Here is a 16,213-nt window from a genome sequence, read left to right on the forward strand (position 1 = left end):
GCGGCTACTCCGTCTCCCTCTCCTTTTTCTTTAAATTCCTCCTCCGCATCCTTTCCTTCCACTCGCGACGACTCCTCCGAGCCTGAAGGTGGCGCTCGCTCCCCGACAACCTTCCCCTTCCCGCCCACGTGCTTTCCACTTCCGGGGCCTAGAACAGAGCAAGGGGCGGGGCTTCCGGCCATTCACAGCGCGCTCCTGAGGGAAACGCCACTCGGGGTTTCTCTTCGGCAGCGTCGAGAGCGGCCTAGTTTTCGGCTGCCTGCTTGCGGCTGCTCCTCCTCCTCCGCGCTCGGTTCTCATCCGTTCCCCGCTCTCCTTTTCGCCTTCGCCCCCGGGGGAAGCTGCGGCCTCAGGTTCGCGCGCGACGCCTTCGCCGCCATGAAGCTCGTGAGGTAAAAGGGCGAGCGCGTGGCCGGGGAGGGAAGAAGGGGCGGGAAAAGACGTTGGGTAGACGCAGCTCTGGCCTGGGCGCGTCGTCGGAGCTCGCGCGGCCCTCGTCTCCTCCCAGGCGCCCTTGCGCCCCCCTCTGCTGCTGCTACTACTATGCCCGCGCCCCCCCCCCCGCAGCATCACCTCACGCAACGGTCCCCCCCCCGCCTTTTTCCCGTCTCTGACCTTTGTCATATAGCAGGTGTGGACGGTGGGGTGTTGCTTGCTTTGGTTGTTTTAAAGGGGTGAGGTGCTTAGCCTCCAACACTAACCCGATAAACATAGGGATGTCCTATTCCTTTTAAAAAAATTATTATTATTTTTAGTTTTCAATTATAACAGTCCAATACAGTGGTACCTCGGGTTACAGACACTTCAGGTTACAGACACTTCAGGTTACAGACTCCGCTAGCCCAGAAATAGTACCTCGGGTTAAGAACTTTGCTTCAGGATGAGAACAGAAATCCTGCGGCTGCAGCGGGAGGCCCCATTAGCTAAAGTGGTATCTCAGGTTAAGAACAGTTTCAGGTTAAGAACGGACCTCTGGAACGAATTTAAGTACTTAAGCTGAGGTACCACTGTAATAGCCTCCTCATAACAATGCCAAATCATAATACAATTAATAATACCAATCACTGAGATGGCAAATTAAACAATTTAGGTGCCCCCCCACGTGCTGGAATTAACGGTTTGATTATTTTCTTTGTTTCTGCGTTCCAAAGTATTACAAATTTCAAATACGTTCCAGTTCAAATACCAATCTGGGGCGTCCTATTCCGTAATAATAATAGTCATGGTAATACGGTCATACCTCGGGTTACTGACACTTCAGGTCGCGTTTTTTCAGGTTACGTACGGTCCAAAACCCGGAAGTACCAGAACGGGTTACTTCCAGGTTTTGGAGGTTGCGCATGTGCAGAAGTGCTAAATTGCGCTTTGTGCATGTGCAGAAGGACTGAATCGCAACCCGCGCTTGCGCAGACACACCGCTGCGGGTTGCAAACATAGATCACGTTCGCAACCCGAGCATCCACTGTAATATTCTGACTTGCAGTTGCCACAGCCGCTCTGGGAAGCTTCCATTAAAAAAAATAACACCTTGCCTATACAGGGACTGGAGAATCCCTAATTACCATAGTTAGGTCTTATTGGGACTAATATGAGGAGCTGCTTGCATTTTAAGTTATCCATTGGCCTGGTGGGGTGGTCCAGAAATAATTGTGCATTTTTTAAATGTAGCAGACAGAGGTCTTTCTAATTTTAGCACTTAGTACCAGCGTGTTGAGTTGGAAATGTTATTGTTTCATTTATGCATTGCAGGTTTCTAATGAAACTTAGTCATGAAACTGTAACCATAGAACTGAAGAACGGGACCCAAGTACATGGAACTATCACAGGTATGGGATTTGGGATATCTTAAATGTTAGATTCCTTTTGTGAAACATTAGGCAGTTCTAGTCTTTCATTTAAATGTTTGATTAGTCCACCTTTCTCAAGAAATTCCAATATGCTTAGGTACACCATCCCATCTTCTTCCCCAAAATCTGTGAATCAGGTTAGGTTAATGAAGGCTACTCCACTGAGTTTCATAGCACACAGAGGGGAGGTTTTTCCTTATTGAAATCCAGTGCATTGAAAATATATCACACTGGCTCTCAGAGTATGCATTTTTGCTCAGCTATATTGCTTGCATAGCTGGTGTTAAATAGAGCTAAGTGATTGGGGATGAGAGGTGGTTGACTTGTAACTTGCCTAGGTGGAATCTGTCTGTATATACTGACATCTTCATTTATATCATCACCAGAATAAGGGAGAGGGACAATGCTTTGAACTATGAGTGTATGTGTTAGTTATATCTAAGTACTGTTGCAGTAGGCAGAGGTAATAGTGAATTACCTCTGCACTGACTGAATACTAAAAGGGTCCAGTGGTGTAGGCAATGCAGATAAAATGATTTAAATATAATAGCTTTTTATGAATTGTATTTTTCTTCTGGTTTTGAGTAGAAATTTTTCTACAGCTGTGCTATGATGACTACACATGTAGGACATTCATTTTACTTTCCCACTGTAAAGCACTTACCGTATTTTTCGCTCTATAAGATGCACATTTTCCCCTCCAAAAATTAAGGGGAAATGTGTTTGCGTCTTATGGAGCGAATGCGGGCTCCTTGGCTTCAGCGATAGCAACGCGAAGCCTCCAAAGCGCAGTGGGGGCACTCCTGCCACGCTCCGGAGGCTTCGCGTTGCTTTCGCTGAAGCCTGGAGAGTGAGAGGGGTCTGTGCGCACTGACTCCTCTCACTCTCCAGGCTTCAAAGATAGCCGCCTGAAGCCTCTGGAGCACGGTAGGAGCTCCCGCTGTGCTCCGGAGGCTTCAGGTTCCTTTCGCTGAAGGGTAGGTGCCCCTTCAGCTAAGTGGGAGGAGAAATGGAAGGGGCTCTGTTTCTCCTGCCGCTTCGCTGAAGGGGCGCTGCACAGAGAGGGGGAGAATTCTTTTCCTTGTTCTCCCCCTCTAAAACAAGGTGCGTCCTATGGTCTGGTGTGTCCTATAGAGCGAAAAATACGGTGATGTCTTTTAGATGGCATGGCAAATGTAGTACAGTACTTTATGCTACTCTTCATTTAGAAACTCTGTAATTATTAATATAAGTCTCTTTGAAAACAGTGTAGAGGAAGCTTCCTGTTCTTTATGTTTCAGGAGTGGATGTCAGTATGAATACACATCTTAAAGCTGTAAAGATGACTCTGAAGAACAGAGAACCTGTCCAGCTGGAGACGTTAAGTATTCGAGGCAACAATATTAGGTATTTCATTCTGCCAGATAGCTTGCCTCTGGATACCTTGCTGGTGGATGTTGAACCAAAAGTCAAATCCAAGAAAAGGGAAGCAGGTTAGTGATTTGATTTCAAACCACCAAGAATGTATTTGCTGTCTATACATGAGCACTTCAGTTTGCCCTTAATTGCAATATGAATTCTCATGAGGGGCTTTGGGGGGGGGTGTCAGTGGCTTGTTGTGTAGGAGGGAGCCAGGAAAGCCTTGTTAGACAAGCATATGACTAGATCTAACCCTGAACTTTTGTGGCACCAACAAATCCAGATGCTACCCGTTTAATATTGCCAGGTTTAAAATTATTTGGTAGGGAGGGATATGAAAATTTTCATGTTGAACAATAGAGTTGTTCATGTTACACTCAGAAGCCACCAGTTTCCTGTAGGCAAAATTCTTAATTCTGTCGCTCTTTAAACAATGAAATCTACTGGAGGAACTAATCTGTTCTGGAATCTATCCTTGTCCCGAAAAGGAGATGTGGAATTTACAGACTTTATTCCTGCTTAACGTATTTATTTGGGCTTTGACAAAAACTGCAGCAGTAACCTGCCTTCTTGTAATGGCGCTCACAACACGTAACACATATTTCTGACTTCTTTAATGAATTGATTTGTTATCCAAAGTGGGAAACAGAACAGTAGCTGTATACCATTTTGCAACCAAATTACTAAGATTACTTCAATAAAAAGTTAAAACAAAATGTTTAAATGATAGATGTTTTGAGTCCAAAATCTGGCGTGACCTTTATATACTGCGATTCCAAGTTTTTGAAGGAAGTTTTTTGTCTTTGTGTTCAGTTGCAGGGAGAGGACGTGGCAGAGGACGTGGCAGAGGCAGAGCACGTGGCAGGGGGAGAGGAGGTCCAAGACGATAATTTCTTTATAGCCACTAAAAATGTCGGGCAACTTTGGATATTTTTTGTACAGGTTTTGTTTCATTGTCCATTTTTAATAAACAAATGTGGGAAATGTTGTGTCAGTTAAGGTCAAGTATACTTCAATCTTATTGGAATTTTGATTATACATGCCTTTGTAACCTCTAGTACTGTTCAATCCAAACTTTAACTTCCTTAAATTGGAATATACTAAAATTTATTCAAAATTCCCTCAAAGATATGAAATGTGCTCATTGTGGTGTAGTCCTTATTCCCGCCACATATTCTGTTATAACAAAAGACTTTGCATTTTTTGTGTTTTCAACGTTGTTTGAAATTACATACACCTTCAGTTTCAACTAATATTTTGAGTATATTTCTTTTAAGTTTTTGCCTGGAAGAATGGATGTAGGCTGTTAAATATTAAATCAGCATTTACATACATTGGTGAATTTAATTGAAAGGAGTTTGGCAAAAAAAGTGAAACTGTGTTACTGATGGAAAAACCTATTACTTCCGGGAACTTCTAAATTTCACACCAATAGCTTTTTGAATTTGAAGTATTTTTTCATCCTTGTTGATAAATACATAGATGATCTATGCGTAACCTACAAGCTTTTGTTAGAAGCCTTAGAAGCCTGAAAACATCCACTTTCGTTTTAAAAAATGTTCAGCTTTTACTCTTTTAGAGATTAAAACTTTGTCAACACTTGATCATGGTTCAGGAAAGGAAATTCAGTAAAAAGAACAGCTGACTTTTTAAATCTCTTGTGGCTTGTCTGGACTCATGTTTATCCTATGGTTGAAGGTAATGTTAAAAATATTGAATAATGTGGCACTATGTGCTACTGAGAACATTAATGCGCACATTACCTTGCTATAACTAAAATGTCCAGTCTTGAGTTCCCCAGCTCATGAAACAGCTCCAGCGTAGCTCTTCCTTACTTTTAACAGCCCAACCCCACTCTCCTTTAAGGCATCTCTAGAAAAGTGAGGAAATTCAGTTGAGTGATACATCTTGGAAACTGTTCTTTACATTGCATATAAACATTGCTAGCTGATTACTGAGCTTATATCGCTTCTAAAGAAGCCTTCAAGCACCTACTAAAATATAGATCCCATGAATAATACAAATAACATGGTCACACTGCATTATACATGGAAAAATGATTTGTGCACGTTGCAGCTTTCTCACAGTGCAAGCCTTTCTTCCTGTACTTCAGATGGAGTAGGAATACACTTCTACTAAAGTGAAGATTGTTCAGAAGAAGGCAGAGTGAATTGACCAATATATACTGTGCACAGTCCAAGGTGTTTGTAAGCCACCATGTTGCGTTCGTACCCCTCAGAGACAATCTTCCATCTGCTATAGGACAGTTCTCTTGACCATTCATTGGTAAGACAGTAGTAAAATTCTGCGTGCTTGTTAATGGTTGCAGGTTATTGCTGTTGTAGTCTTCAAGGTGGTTTGCAAAGGTTGCAGCTGTTGATGACGTTCTCATAAGTCCAGAACTAAGGATTTGTTCTTTTCATTATAAAAGTTACTAATGCTCCCAGTGGTATGCACAAAGTGGAGGCTGCGACAAGCAGCCCAATAACTGCTAGGGCCCCACTTGGATAATCTTTTGTAACCAGCTGACCCTGCAAGAGAGAGAGGACCAGATGTAAAACAAAAGTCTATTAATGCAGATGTGTGCTACCGTGCAAATTTAGAATTGGTGGGAGGTACTTTTTTCAGAGCTCACCCTGCATTGCTTTCAAAGTGAGCACCTCATCTATGATGCTTCCTAGCAGAAATACTTTAAACTGAAATTCAGACTGCTACAGGTCTATGTACCGCAAGGCCTTTCAGTGAGCAGAGGGCATGTAAAGTTTCATCTGACCACTGCATTTGAAAAACAACTTGATAATGACCACTGTTCTCTAATATGCAACATGCCAACAGATAATGCTTCTGTAACATACGTTTCGTATTTACAGCTGTGTTCTGATTTTTTAAAACTAAAACTTAAAAATTACATTTCTGTAGAGATGTTGCAACAAATTCCATATTAACGTCAAAACCTTGATTTGGTTCATATCTCATGACAAACCTAGTTTGTCTTAAACTATGGTTCGGTCCTGAACATGTCTTCTTGCCCATGCTGTGCAGGTCTTATTGCATCTTCTCTCCTCCCTCCAAGAGACAGCTCAGACAACAAGTGTGGCTTGTTATTTCTTCCTAACCAGTACTGATTTTTCATTGAAAGAAACGAACCCTGATCCAGGTTTGGTTAACTTGACAAGCCATAGCATGGCTTGTTTGAATCACATGGGAGGAAGGAAAGTCGTGCAGAGGATCTCATGTTCATGATTAAGCCAATGACATGCAAACCAGCTCTGTCAAATTATAGCTTTGCTCGTTTTGTAAAACTTCAAATGGAAATTTCAATTGTACTCATTGAACCTGAACATATGTATGCTGTGAATTGTTTCAGCAGGGGGGGGGGGACCTTCAAATTGTATTTTATTCTACATACTAAGCTGCTTTGAAGCTTACTGGGCCTGTTTTTATCAATGCTCAAAGTGGCTGTGGTGTAAGCCATTCCAGAACCCTGGCTGCTAATACCGTATTTTTCGCCCTATAAGGCACACTGGCCCATAGGACGCACCTCATTTTTTTGGGGGGGGGAATGAATTAAAAAAAATATTCCCCCCCAGCCCCCAAAACAGGTTATCCGCAAGCCTTGCGCGTCCGGGGGAACTCCCGCTGGGTGCACAAGGCTTGTGGATAGCTTCCTGAAGCCCGGAGAGCGAGAGGGGCCGGTGCGTACTGACGCCTCTCGCTCTCCAGGCTTCAGCGAAAGCCTGCATTCGCCCCATAGGACGCACACACATTTCCCCTTCATTTTTGGAGGGGGAAAACTGTCCTATAGGGCGAAAAATACGGTATATATTTTCTGCAAGAGGACATGAAAACAGCTGCAGTATGGTCTAAAGATAGCTAAAACAGTGCTTTCTGTAGAAGATTTTGATTATTTAACTTGACAAGTATTCAGCATGTGTCTCATACTCTAGGTCTAATAGAGTGATTAAAACTTAACACGACTAAAGCCTATTGAGACCTATTATAAAGGGTAGTTTTCTAACCTTGTTAATACCGTAAGAAACCATTTTGGAATTCTGATTATTTAACACTTGCCATGAAATTTATAGCCTAAACATAGTTAAATGCAGCAGCTGATTTTTTTTAAGTCACCAATTATAAATGCCTTCCTCCCACCTTCTATCTGTACTTCTAGCTACGAGTGGGTAAAAATTTCAATGAGTAAAATACCTCTGTTGCATCCCAGGCTTGGTATTGCAATGTCCCTGTTCTGATGTAGTCTGTGATGTAAAATATAAAGAGGCTTACAATCAACACAGGACTAACGAAAGCCCACATAATCTTCCAGTACCAACTTGGTTTATGTCCGCTCATCACAGAAAGGTCTTTAGAAAATCTGTCAAAGAAAGAAAAGCACACACCTAATTGGTTAGTTCGTTTTTTTAACAATACATTGTTTTGGATCGAAATTGTAACTGCCAAGGAAAACCAAGTTCTGTGGTGAAGATTGTTGAAATAACGTAGAAGGAATATGGTTCTGGTGTGCACAAAGTGTTGCACAGGTTTGAGATAACAGCTGCTGAGTCTACTGGATAAGTTACGAGAATAAAATGTGATAGGATGTTCCCAAGGTCTTACCTTCTGAGTCCATATACATAACAGACAGCCATGGTTTCCACCAGTACTATAAGTAGCAAGGAGAGAGTAGCTGCATAGTCATTGAAGATATCAAACCAGTAGTTGCCAGCTTCCAGGGTGAATGCTAGGCCAACTAAAAAGTTGATGATGCATACACCTCCTGTAAGAAAAACAAAGTTTGAATTTAGGCTGTAAATTAAACAAGGCATGGATTTGTGCTTTTGAGATCAGCTAATTTTAGGCTGACTTTACTGCAGCTAAGTCGCTTGTTCATAGGCCTAATTTTACATTCCCTCATTAGGACCAAGTGGCCATTTCTGCTACTGAGTCAGGCACATGCTAGTCTTCAGATTCAAGCTGCGTACAGTATGAATTTTAGCATATTTCGCTGCTTTTGAAGGGAATCTGATATACTGTACTTGGGCACTCCCAATCCCTTCTGAAAGCGCAACAGGGAACGGTGCCAAAGGTAAAGCCATAGCTGCAAAGGAACATTGTTCTTTTGCAACTGCAGATTTACCTTTCCATCACCTTGGTTGACTCCCTTGAAGTCCATTGGGTGCACTTAAGTGGTAATCACCTGATATCATCTCTCTAGGCACATGGGAGGTAATGAACTTGCTGTCAGTCAAAGGAGTAAGAATGGCTGCTGTGTTCCCCAGCATGCTGCCTATTCCCAACATCAGCAGCATAAAGAAATACAGCACTGAGTACAGCTGCGAGACTTCCATGTTCTTTATTGCTTCAGAGTACACTATGAATGCCAGTCCGGTACCCTGAACAGCCTGTTGGAGAGAGAAAACAGAAAATAACCAGACTTGCGGGGAATGCATTGCCATGCAGAAAACATATGGCGCACACAAAAAGGGAGCATATAATTGCTGTGTCAACCACTGCTTTCCGTCATTCCCATCAATGGTTTGTACACAAGTTCATCGCAAATCAAGATTTCTGAAGCTCTGGCCATGCGGGTAATAGGTACAGGAGTAGACAGATGGGTATCGCATTGAGAGAGATCTAGCTATCCATCCCAGTTGGGGAGATTTTGTGTCATTTCACCACACTTGTTCCAGTTACAATAGCTTCCAATTCATTTCCAGGTTTGTCATTCGCTCTAAATGCAGAACATCGGCTTGCTTCCATATGTGCAACTCTGACAACGACACATTCCAGTGCAAATTTGGTGGCAAGTTAGCCCCAACTGCAACCAGTCGAACTTAACTACTTAGGCATACAACACATACCTTGTTAATCATTGATTTCTATGGAACTGAGTTGCCACTAAGTGTTGGATAACTCCTATCCAGTCCTATTACATGTGCAGCCCGATAATTTTTTTTGTCATTCAACAGGCCTTTGAACATTATGACATGTAAGCAAAATAGCTGTGTAGGTTGTTGCTAAACAAATATGGCTTGGCACTTCTGCGGTCAGCACTCGCAGCTGTAGGAACATTTGCTGCAGCTAGGTCCCAGGTTGCCATATGTGGAAGAATCTATAGGCAGATTTTTAAGCTATTGCTTCAACGGGCAGCAAAATTAAATGGTGCATGCCATACACAATTTTCACCAGAGGCTCGCTCTGTGTGTGTGTGTGTGTGTGTGTGTGTAATATTTATGTCCTTCATTTCTTCCAGAGAATGAAAGAAGGCATACGTAGATTTCCTAGGTATTCATTTTTATTTGTTACATTTGCATCTTTCCTTTCCTTCAAACGCCTCAAGGTGGCATGTATGTTCCACCTTGTGAAGTAGGCTACCCTGAGAAGTGACAGGCCACCCAATGAACATTTTGCCTAAGTGAGGATTTGAACTCCAGACTCCTGTCCAGACCTGGTGTGGCATTTGCCCGTTCGTTTGAAAATGTGTGTACAGAGGGGAGAGAGGGCTAAAATGTAGACCAATAGGAAAGCCAGAGGCAGAGCCTACTTGTTTATAAAAGGGCTTAGCCGAGGTTTGGGTGTGGGTAGTTGGTTGGTTTTAGTGGGTTGGTTGGTTTGGAAAATCAGTTGGCAGGTAGTAGTTGGAAATAGAGAGACAGTTAGTGCAGTTGGTTCTTGTGTGAGGGGGGGTAGAAGTGTTATAGAGACAGGATAAAATAAGACTAAGAAGGTAAAGAGTAACAACGTTTGGGATGCAGTTAAAGTTTGTGTCTGCAATAAACTACACTCTTCTTTGTTAACTTGAGAACCTGACTGAGATTAAGTGATTTACAGGGCAGGATCTGGTTGGTGGCAGCAGATAAGTGGTGTACAGGTCAATAGTCTGTGAGACAACCGGGGGCTCCATACGAACGTCACACCTGGTTCCACACTAACCACTACACCATTCAAGCACTGACCACAAGGTTCTTTCATTGTGCCCTCGGTTCACAAAATATGTGCCGAGTCAAACTATTTTTTTTTTAAAAAGTTGCAGCTCACCGTGTCTAATTCTGCTTCCAAACTGCAGTTCTTAATCTGCGGCAACAGTTCTGCATATTCACTGGGGTGAGAGGATGCTAGGAAATTCTTCATATCTTCAAGGTTTTCCATTGTTAATGATCCTTCTTCCAGGTCGAAAAAATTTGTCAGCATCAATATCACCCTGCACAATAGAATGAAATACAATTATTTTAAATAAAGCAACAATATTTTCAACAACAACAACACATTAATATTTTCAAGTAGTAATTTCTGACAAATGGGGGAAATAGCCTTTTTTTTAAAAAAGAGTGCATTTTAAGAAACACAAAATTTGAAGGAAGTGTGATACTAGTTGAAACCAGATACTTCCTAAGTTCATTTTAAAGACCAATAAATTGTAAAGCAATTATCAATTGAGTAGTGTCTAAGCAGGCAATTGTTTCTGTTAGCACCATTATTATAACATTTACTAAATGGTGTAACTGAAAGATCTTCTGCATGGGATCCTGAACCATCCGAGGGCACTCCCATCACCCCCAGTCAGACAAAACTCAAAAATCATATGGGATGAACCCATTCAGAAAAAAGATTTCAGATGAATGCCAGTCATGTCTAGTAACAGTTAAAAAGAAAATCCTGGAGTAAAAAAACTAAAAATGTGTTGACTACAATGCATTTTCAGGTACAAATAAAAGAAGGTAATTGAATTAGACTCCACACTTACTTGCTCATGCACTTTTCATAGTTGAAAGTTGCCTTAAAGCCATAAATGGAGAAAGTCACAATACTGGCAAATATCGAGGTGGTGCTGTTTATCAATGAAACGATGATGGCATGTCGTTCACAGTTGTTTTTTGGATCATTGTAGCTGGCAAATGCTATCAAGCTGCCAAAACCAAGTCCAAGGGAGAAAAAGATCTGAGTAGCTGCATTAATCCAGGTTTTGGGATTTGCTAGTTGCTCTAGCTGCAAGTCATAAACCAAGAAAATGAACTGTGTAGCATTTTTAGACTTTTATTCATCTTACTAACACGCCTGCAAGGTGGAACATTATGACACAAGGTGGAATGGAGAAAGATTCCATCCTATCCAGTTATATCCTGTTACTTTTATGTATTATGTATCAGGCAACACCTCTGGTGAATCAGACACGCCTTCCATTTTCTCAGTGTTTCCAGCCAAGACACATAGCCAAACAACCATTAACAAAAGTCCAATTGAAAATGTTTGCTGCAAATAGGCCAAGGAAAATCAATTGCTAAAATGTGTTTAACTCCACCTGAAGTAAAAAGAGAACTATTACAGCCAACGTACAGAAGAAAATGGGGAAGGAATCTAATGAAATGCAAGCTTACAATGCAACAAACTGAATGGGAATGGTTGATCAAATTTGTCCCAGCAGCATTAATTGGTGCTGATCTTTCTTCGTTTTCACACCTTTTCCTATTATTTCTATTTCATAAGCAAATTATAAAAAATACAGTGGTGATGAAACAAACAATGGCATTTGAATTTGCTTTTAAGCAGAAAAGCAGAGATTGTTTGAGCGTAAAAAAAAGAAAGAAATCCAGTTCTTTAAATATAAGGCCTGTTGGTATGCTGGGTTCAATGGGACTTACTGCAAAGTAAAGTTTAGATTGCAGTCATAAAGCCAGTATAATTAGGCTGGTCCCAGATATCTGAGCATGGTGGGCAGTAAACAGTCCAGATCTGTAAACTTTCCTGAGGACCTTTTTGCTTCTGCCATTACCAATCAATAATATTTAATACAAATCAGTTGTCATAGAGCCAATGTTATGTTTTCCAGGTGATGTAGGACTTTAGCTCTCATCAGAGAGGTAGGACTGGAGCAGTTTTAGTCCCAAAACATCTGGAGGACACCCCATTGGATCTCCCTGCTGTATAACCTTTTGTAATTAATGTTACTCTGATTCTAATTTTCATGTCAACAGAGCTGCCTCTGACTTACACCAAGGAGAGGTTATGTGTCGTGCTACCAGCTGCATAAGATTCCCTGTGTACACTTATCTTCCAAGAGAATTATATTTCAAAGTGTAACACAAAGCTAATCTCCAATAGATGTCAAATAGCTGATCTCATGTATCTGGAGTAATGGAATTAATTACTATAATAACAAAATACAATACAATATAGATAAAAGTGGAGTTGCCTATATTACTATCTAGCTTGTGTTCTGTATAGATCAGGGTTTCCCCAAACTTAGGTCTCTAGCTGTTTTTGGACTACAATTCCCATCATCCCTGACCACTTCTGCTAGCTTGGGCGTTGTAGTCCGAAAACAGCTGGAGACCCAAGTTTGAGAAACCCTGTTGTAGATCATATTCACATGTACACTGTTGTATTTGGGCTCTTTGTAGGCCTAAACTTCCATGGTGAAAATACACATTTGTGAAGAACCTGCCTCAGTTTGTATAAGCATTTGTCTATAGCCATTTAGGACATAGTTACCTTGGGTGTAAACATGTAGGTCAGCCCATTCGCAGCTCCATGCAGAGTTAAGCCTCTGATTAAGTATATGATGAGGACTACATAGGGCAGAGTAGCCGTCACGTAAACAACCTGCAAATGAACAAGGAAAGGCTTCATTTAGTAGAGCTGTGAGACACGCTTTAGACTTTAGGGGTGCTCACGTTACATTTGATAAGTGCACAATCTGTGTATCCATGTACTGTACACAAATAGTTGCCCTGTATACTCATACAGGTGGGACGTGGGTGGCGCTGTGGGTTAAACCACAGAGCCTAGGACTTGCCGATCAGAAGGTCGGCGGTTCAAATCCCCACAACGGGGTGTGCTCCCGTTGCTCGGTCCCTGCTCCTGCCAACCTAGAAGTTCAAAAGCACCTCAAAGTGCAAGTAGATAAATAGGTACCGTTCCAGCGGGAAGGTAAACGGTGTTTCCGTGTGCTGCTCTGGTTCGCCAGAAGTGCCTTAGTCATGCTGGCCACATGACCCGGAAGCTGTACGCCGGCTCCCTCAGCCATTAAAGTGAGATGAGCGCCACAACCCCAGAGTCAGACACGACTGGACCTAATGGTCAGGGGTCCCTTTACCTTTACACTCATACAGAGTCACGTCTCACCAGTTGAAAAGCAATGTTTTTTCATCTGAGGAGAATTAAACCCAAAGCTAGTTTGAAAAGTATTTTAGAGATGCTTCCCTTCCGTCACTTTTTACTCAGTAAAGCTTATTTCTTCAAGAATAGCAGCGATAATCCTCTTACCTTGCCTGTGTGTTCTGTTCCTCTTAGAATACACAGGTAGACCACCAGCCAAGCCAGGACCAGGCAGGCTGCTTGCTCCCACTGGATGTTCCCACTCTCCTCGATGGACGGAGAAATGTTGAGGGTTTTTCGGTACCAAAAATACTGCGTGGGTGTTGCCTTCTCGCACTCTTCCACGTAATCCGTGTGATTAAGATTGAGTGGACAGTTTGCCCACGGCAAAGGATCCTTTGGATATGAAGCAGACATTATTTTGCACATTGAATTTCCCAAGTACCATGAGTCAGATTGTGAAAAGGTCAGGTCACTGCTCTCAAGGTGGTGCTGGACTAAAGTTCCCAGCCTGCATGGCCAGCAATCAGGGATTATGGGAACTGTAGTCCAACAACTTCTGAAGGGCAACAGTTTCCCTGTCTGTGGGTTAAGGTGGCATAAAACTGTGTGTGCAATGCTCCACAGCAATGTGAGGTTATTGTGGGGAGTGAAGCATTAAACCATAAATCTCTTTCTCATTGAGCAAACTTCCTGTAGTGCAGTTTTCCAATCTAATTATGAAAGACAGGATGAGCGACATGTTTTGTAATATGTTCTAATAGTGTTTGAACTATAACATGAGTAAGATGCCATTCGATACTAGATCAACTTCTGATGGTGCAGGAAAATGTCAGTTTTTCAGGAAAAATAGCCTTCTTAATGAAATGGAAAGCAAACTAACCTGCAGCTAGTTCAATAGACGGTGGCCTAATCAGCTCTTTGAAATCTTCAGCTCTTTCTGACTCTTACATTCATACAAAACCACATCTTCCAAAAATAACCACTTCCTTTATTTTAAACTCTGGGGTTAAACTCTGACACCCTTGTTATTTATATTAGCGATAGAACCACTCCTTCACAACATCAGAAAGGATGAAAACATAAGGGGGAGAAAAATTGGGGAGAAAGCCTATAAAGTTAGAGCATTTGCTGATAATTTGATAGTAACAACCCAAGACCCGAAGCAAAGTTTACCAGCTGCTGTAGATTTAATTAGAAAAATGGGGAAGTAATGGGGCTGAAAATAAACTACCAGAAAACTAAATTATTGAGGAAAAAACCTCACAATGGAAGAGAAAAAAGAACTTAAGGAAAAATAAACTCTGGGGTCAAGCTGACTGGCAATGTATTCCTATTTCCTATACAGTGGGACCTTGGTTTTAGAACAGGTTAGTTTATGAACAACTTGGAAATAGAACACTGCAAACCCAGAAGTAGGTGTTCCGGTTTGTGAACTTTGCCTTGGAAGCTGAACATGCTCCATTTCCTGTTGTGTGTGCTCCATTTGTAAATTGAGTCCCCCACTGCTAATCAGAGGCTTCATGTTGAGTCTGTCGGCTGTGGAGTCCTGAGCACCCACACAACACAGAGGTGATAATTGGAGCTTTTGTTTTTGCTATTTTTTGCATTTTTGTTTGTGTGGCTTTTTCGCTTTTTCGCCTGTGACTTTTTCTTTGTTTTATGGGACTGACTTGTGACTGTGGCTTGTGACTTCGTTTTTGTGACTTGTTTTTGTGACTGAGTGGAACCCAGTTCAGCTACTGATTGATTGATTGTGTAACTGCAGAAATGCACACAAGAAAAAAAAAAAATTTTAATTTTTATCATCTACAATACTGTCTTTTTTATTTTATAGTACAGTCCATTGATTATTGCTTTCATTTTATGGATCAATGGTTTCGCTAGATAGTAAAATTCATGTCAAATTGCTCTTTTAGGGGTTGTTTTTAAAAGTCTGGAATGGATTAATCCATTTTGCATTACTTTCTATGGGAAAGCACACCTTGGTTTTAGAACACTTTGGTTTTGGAATAGGCTTCTGGAATGGATTAAGTCTGGGAACCAAGGCACCATTGTATTATTGCTATGCATTTCTGGTACACAGAGCAAATTGTAAAAATATAACATCAACTCAGATGTCTTTTAGGTGTCAATAAATGCCTCTGCTGCCCGGGTGACTGAAGCACCAATGTCAAAAGCAAATCGACTGCTGGCTTGGAGACTGCTGTTATACATTATTGTACCATGAAATTTCCAAGTTCAGTGACACTGAGCAACTAGACTGCCTCAGGAACATCATAAAACATGCTCCTTATCATACGAGCAAAATCCAATGTGTGATTCCAGGATAAATAATCTGAGAACACTTTAATTCCATGATTGCCCCCAATTAGAAAAGAAGATGCATCGATATTCTGCCCTGCTGATCATAAAATGGGTTTCGTTTTCAGCCAACATTTTACTAGAGAAGGCTTCTGCAATGACAGCTACCAGACAGATTGGCTGAATTTTCGCAATCCTGGAGGGGAAGGAAACTATTGTGTGCAGCACACTACTGCGGAAATAATTTTCTTACCCACCTGAAATGAATGGAAGAGATACCAAAATGCCCAGGCGTTTATAACGTTGTAGTACATAGAGAGGAAAAATGAAACGATGACACTGGCAATTCCTAAAAATAAAAGGAAAGCAAGAGAGCTATGGAAATGGGCATCAGTTTTGCATCTACCGTATATCTTCCCCCATCAGAACCAACTAATTAACCTAAGGAAGGTCCACACATATCACACTATGTCCTCACATAACCACGTCTAGGTTTAAATGTTACTCTCCAACATTTATCTGATGAAAATAGGGACATCCTATTCTACATCAGGAAGAATGCTCAGGAACAT

General features: G+C 41.6%; 2 protein-coding genes across 8 annotated transcripts in view; one reads left to right on the top strand and one right to left on the bottom strand.

Moving 5' to 3' along the window:
* Positions 1 to 4,229, top strand: SNRPD1 (small nuclear ribonucleoprotein D1 polypeptide). 2 transcript variants are annotated; one of them, XM_081883095.1, is made up of 4 exons: positions 1 to 392; positions 1,750 to 1,826; positions 3,128 to 3,319; positions 4,059 to 4,229. In XM_081883095.1, the coding sequence occupies exons 1-4, from the start codon at positions 379 to 381 to the stop codon at positions 4,133 to 4,135; spliced, it is 360 nt and encodes a 119-aa protein (XP_081739221.1). In that variant the 5' UTR covers positions 1 to 378; the 3' UTR covers positions 4,136 to 4,229. The 2 variants fall into 2 exon arrangements, with proteins under 2 accessions (XP_081739221.1, XP_081739222.1); XM_081883096.1 differs by lacking the exon at positions 1 to 392 and adding an exon at positions 613 to 631.
* Positions 4,094 to 16,213, bottom strand: part of SLC6A20 (solute carrier family 6 member 20) — a 27,047-nt gene continuing 14,927 nt past the window's right edge. For 5 of the 6 annotated variants that reach the window (XM_081882982.1, XM_081882984.1, XM_081882981.1 and 2 more), the window contains exons 3-11: positions 15,899 to 15,990; positions 13,506 to 13,733; positions 12,732 to 12,842; positions 10,987 to 11,228; positions 10,281 to 10,443; positions 8,440 to 8,644; positions 7,860 to 8,019; positions 7,452 to 7,617; positions 4,094 to 5,776 (exon numbers count right to left, since the gene is read on the bottom strand). In XM_081882982.1, coding sequence (XP_081739108.1) covers positions 5,648 to 5,776; positions 7,452 to 7,617; positions 7,860 to 8,019; positions 8,440 to 8,644; positions 10,281 to 10,443; positions 10,987 to 11,228; positions 12,732 to 12,842; positions 13,506 to 13,733; positions 15,899 to 15,990 — 1,496 coding nt within the window. In that variant the 3' untranslated portion in view covers positions 4,094 to 5,647. The remainder of the gene's footprint in view (positions 5,777 to 7,451; positions 7,618 to 7,859; positions 8,020 to 8,439; positions 8,645 to 10,280; positions 10,444 to 10,986; positions 11,229 to 12,731; positions 12,843 to 13,505; positions 13,734 to 15,898; positions 15,991 to 16,213) is intronic. The other variant, XM_081882986.1, reaches the window with a different exon arrangement.

Source organism: Podarcis melisellensis, assembly GCF_964234715.1.
Source record: "Podarcis melisellensis genome assembly, chromosome: 12".
In the NCBI taxonomy this organism is placed as follows: Eukaryota; Metazoa; Chordata; class Lepidosauria; order Squamata; family Lacertidae; genus Podarcis; species Podarcis melisellensis.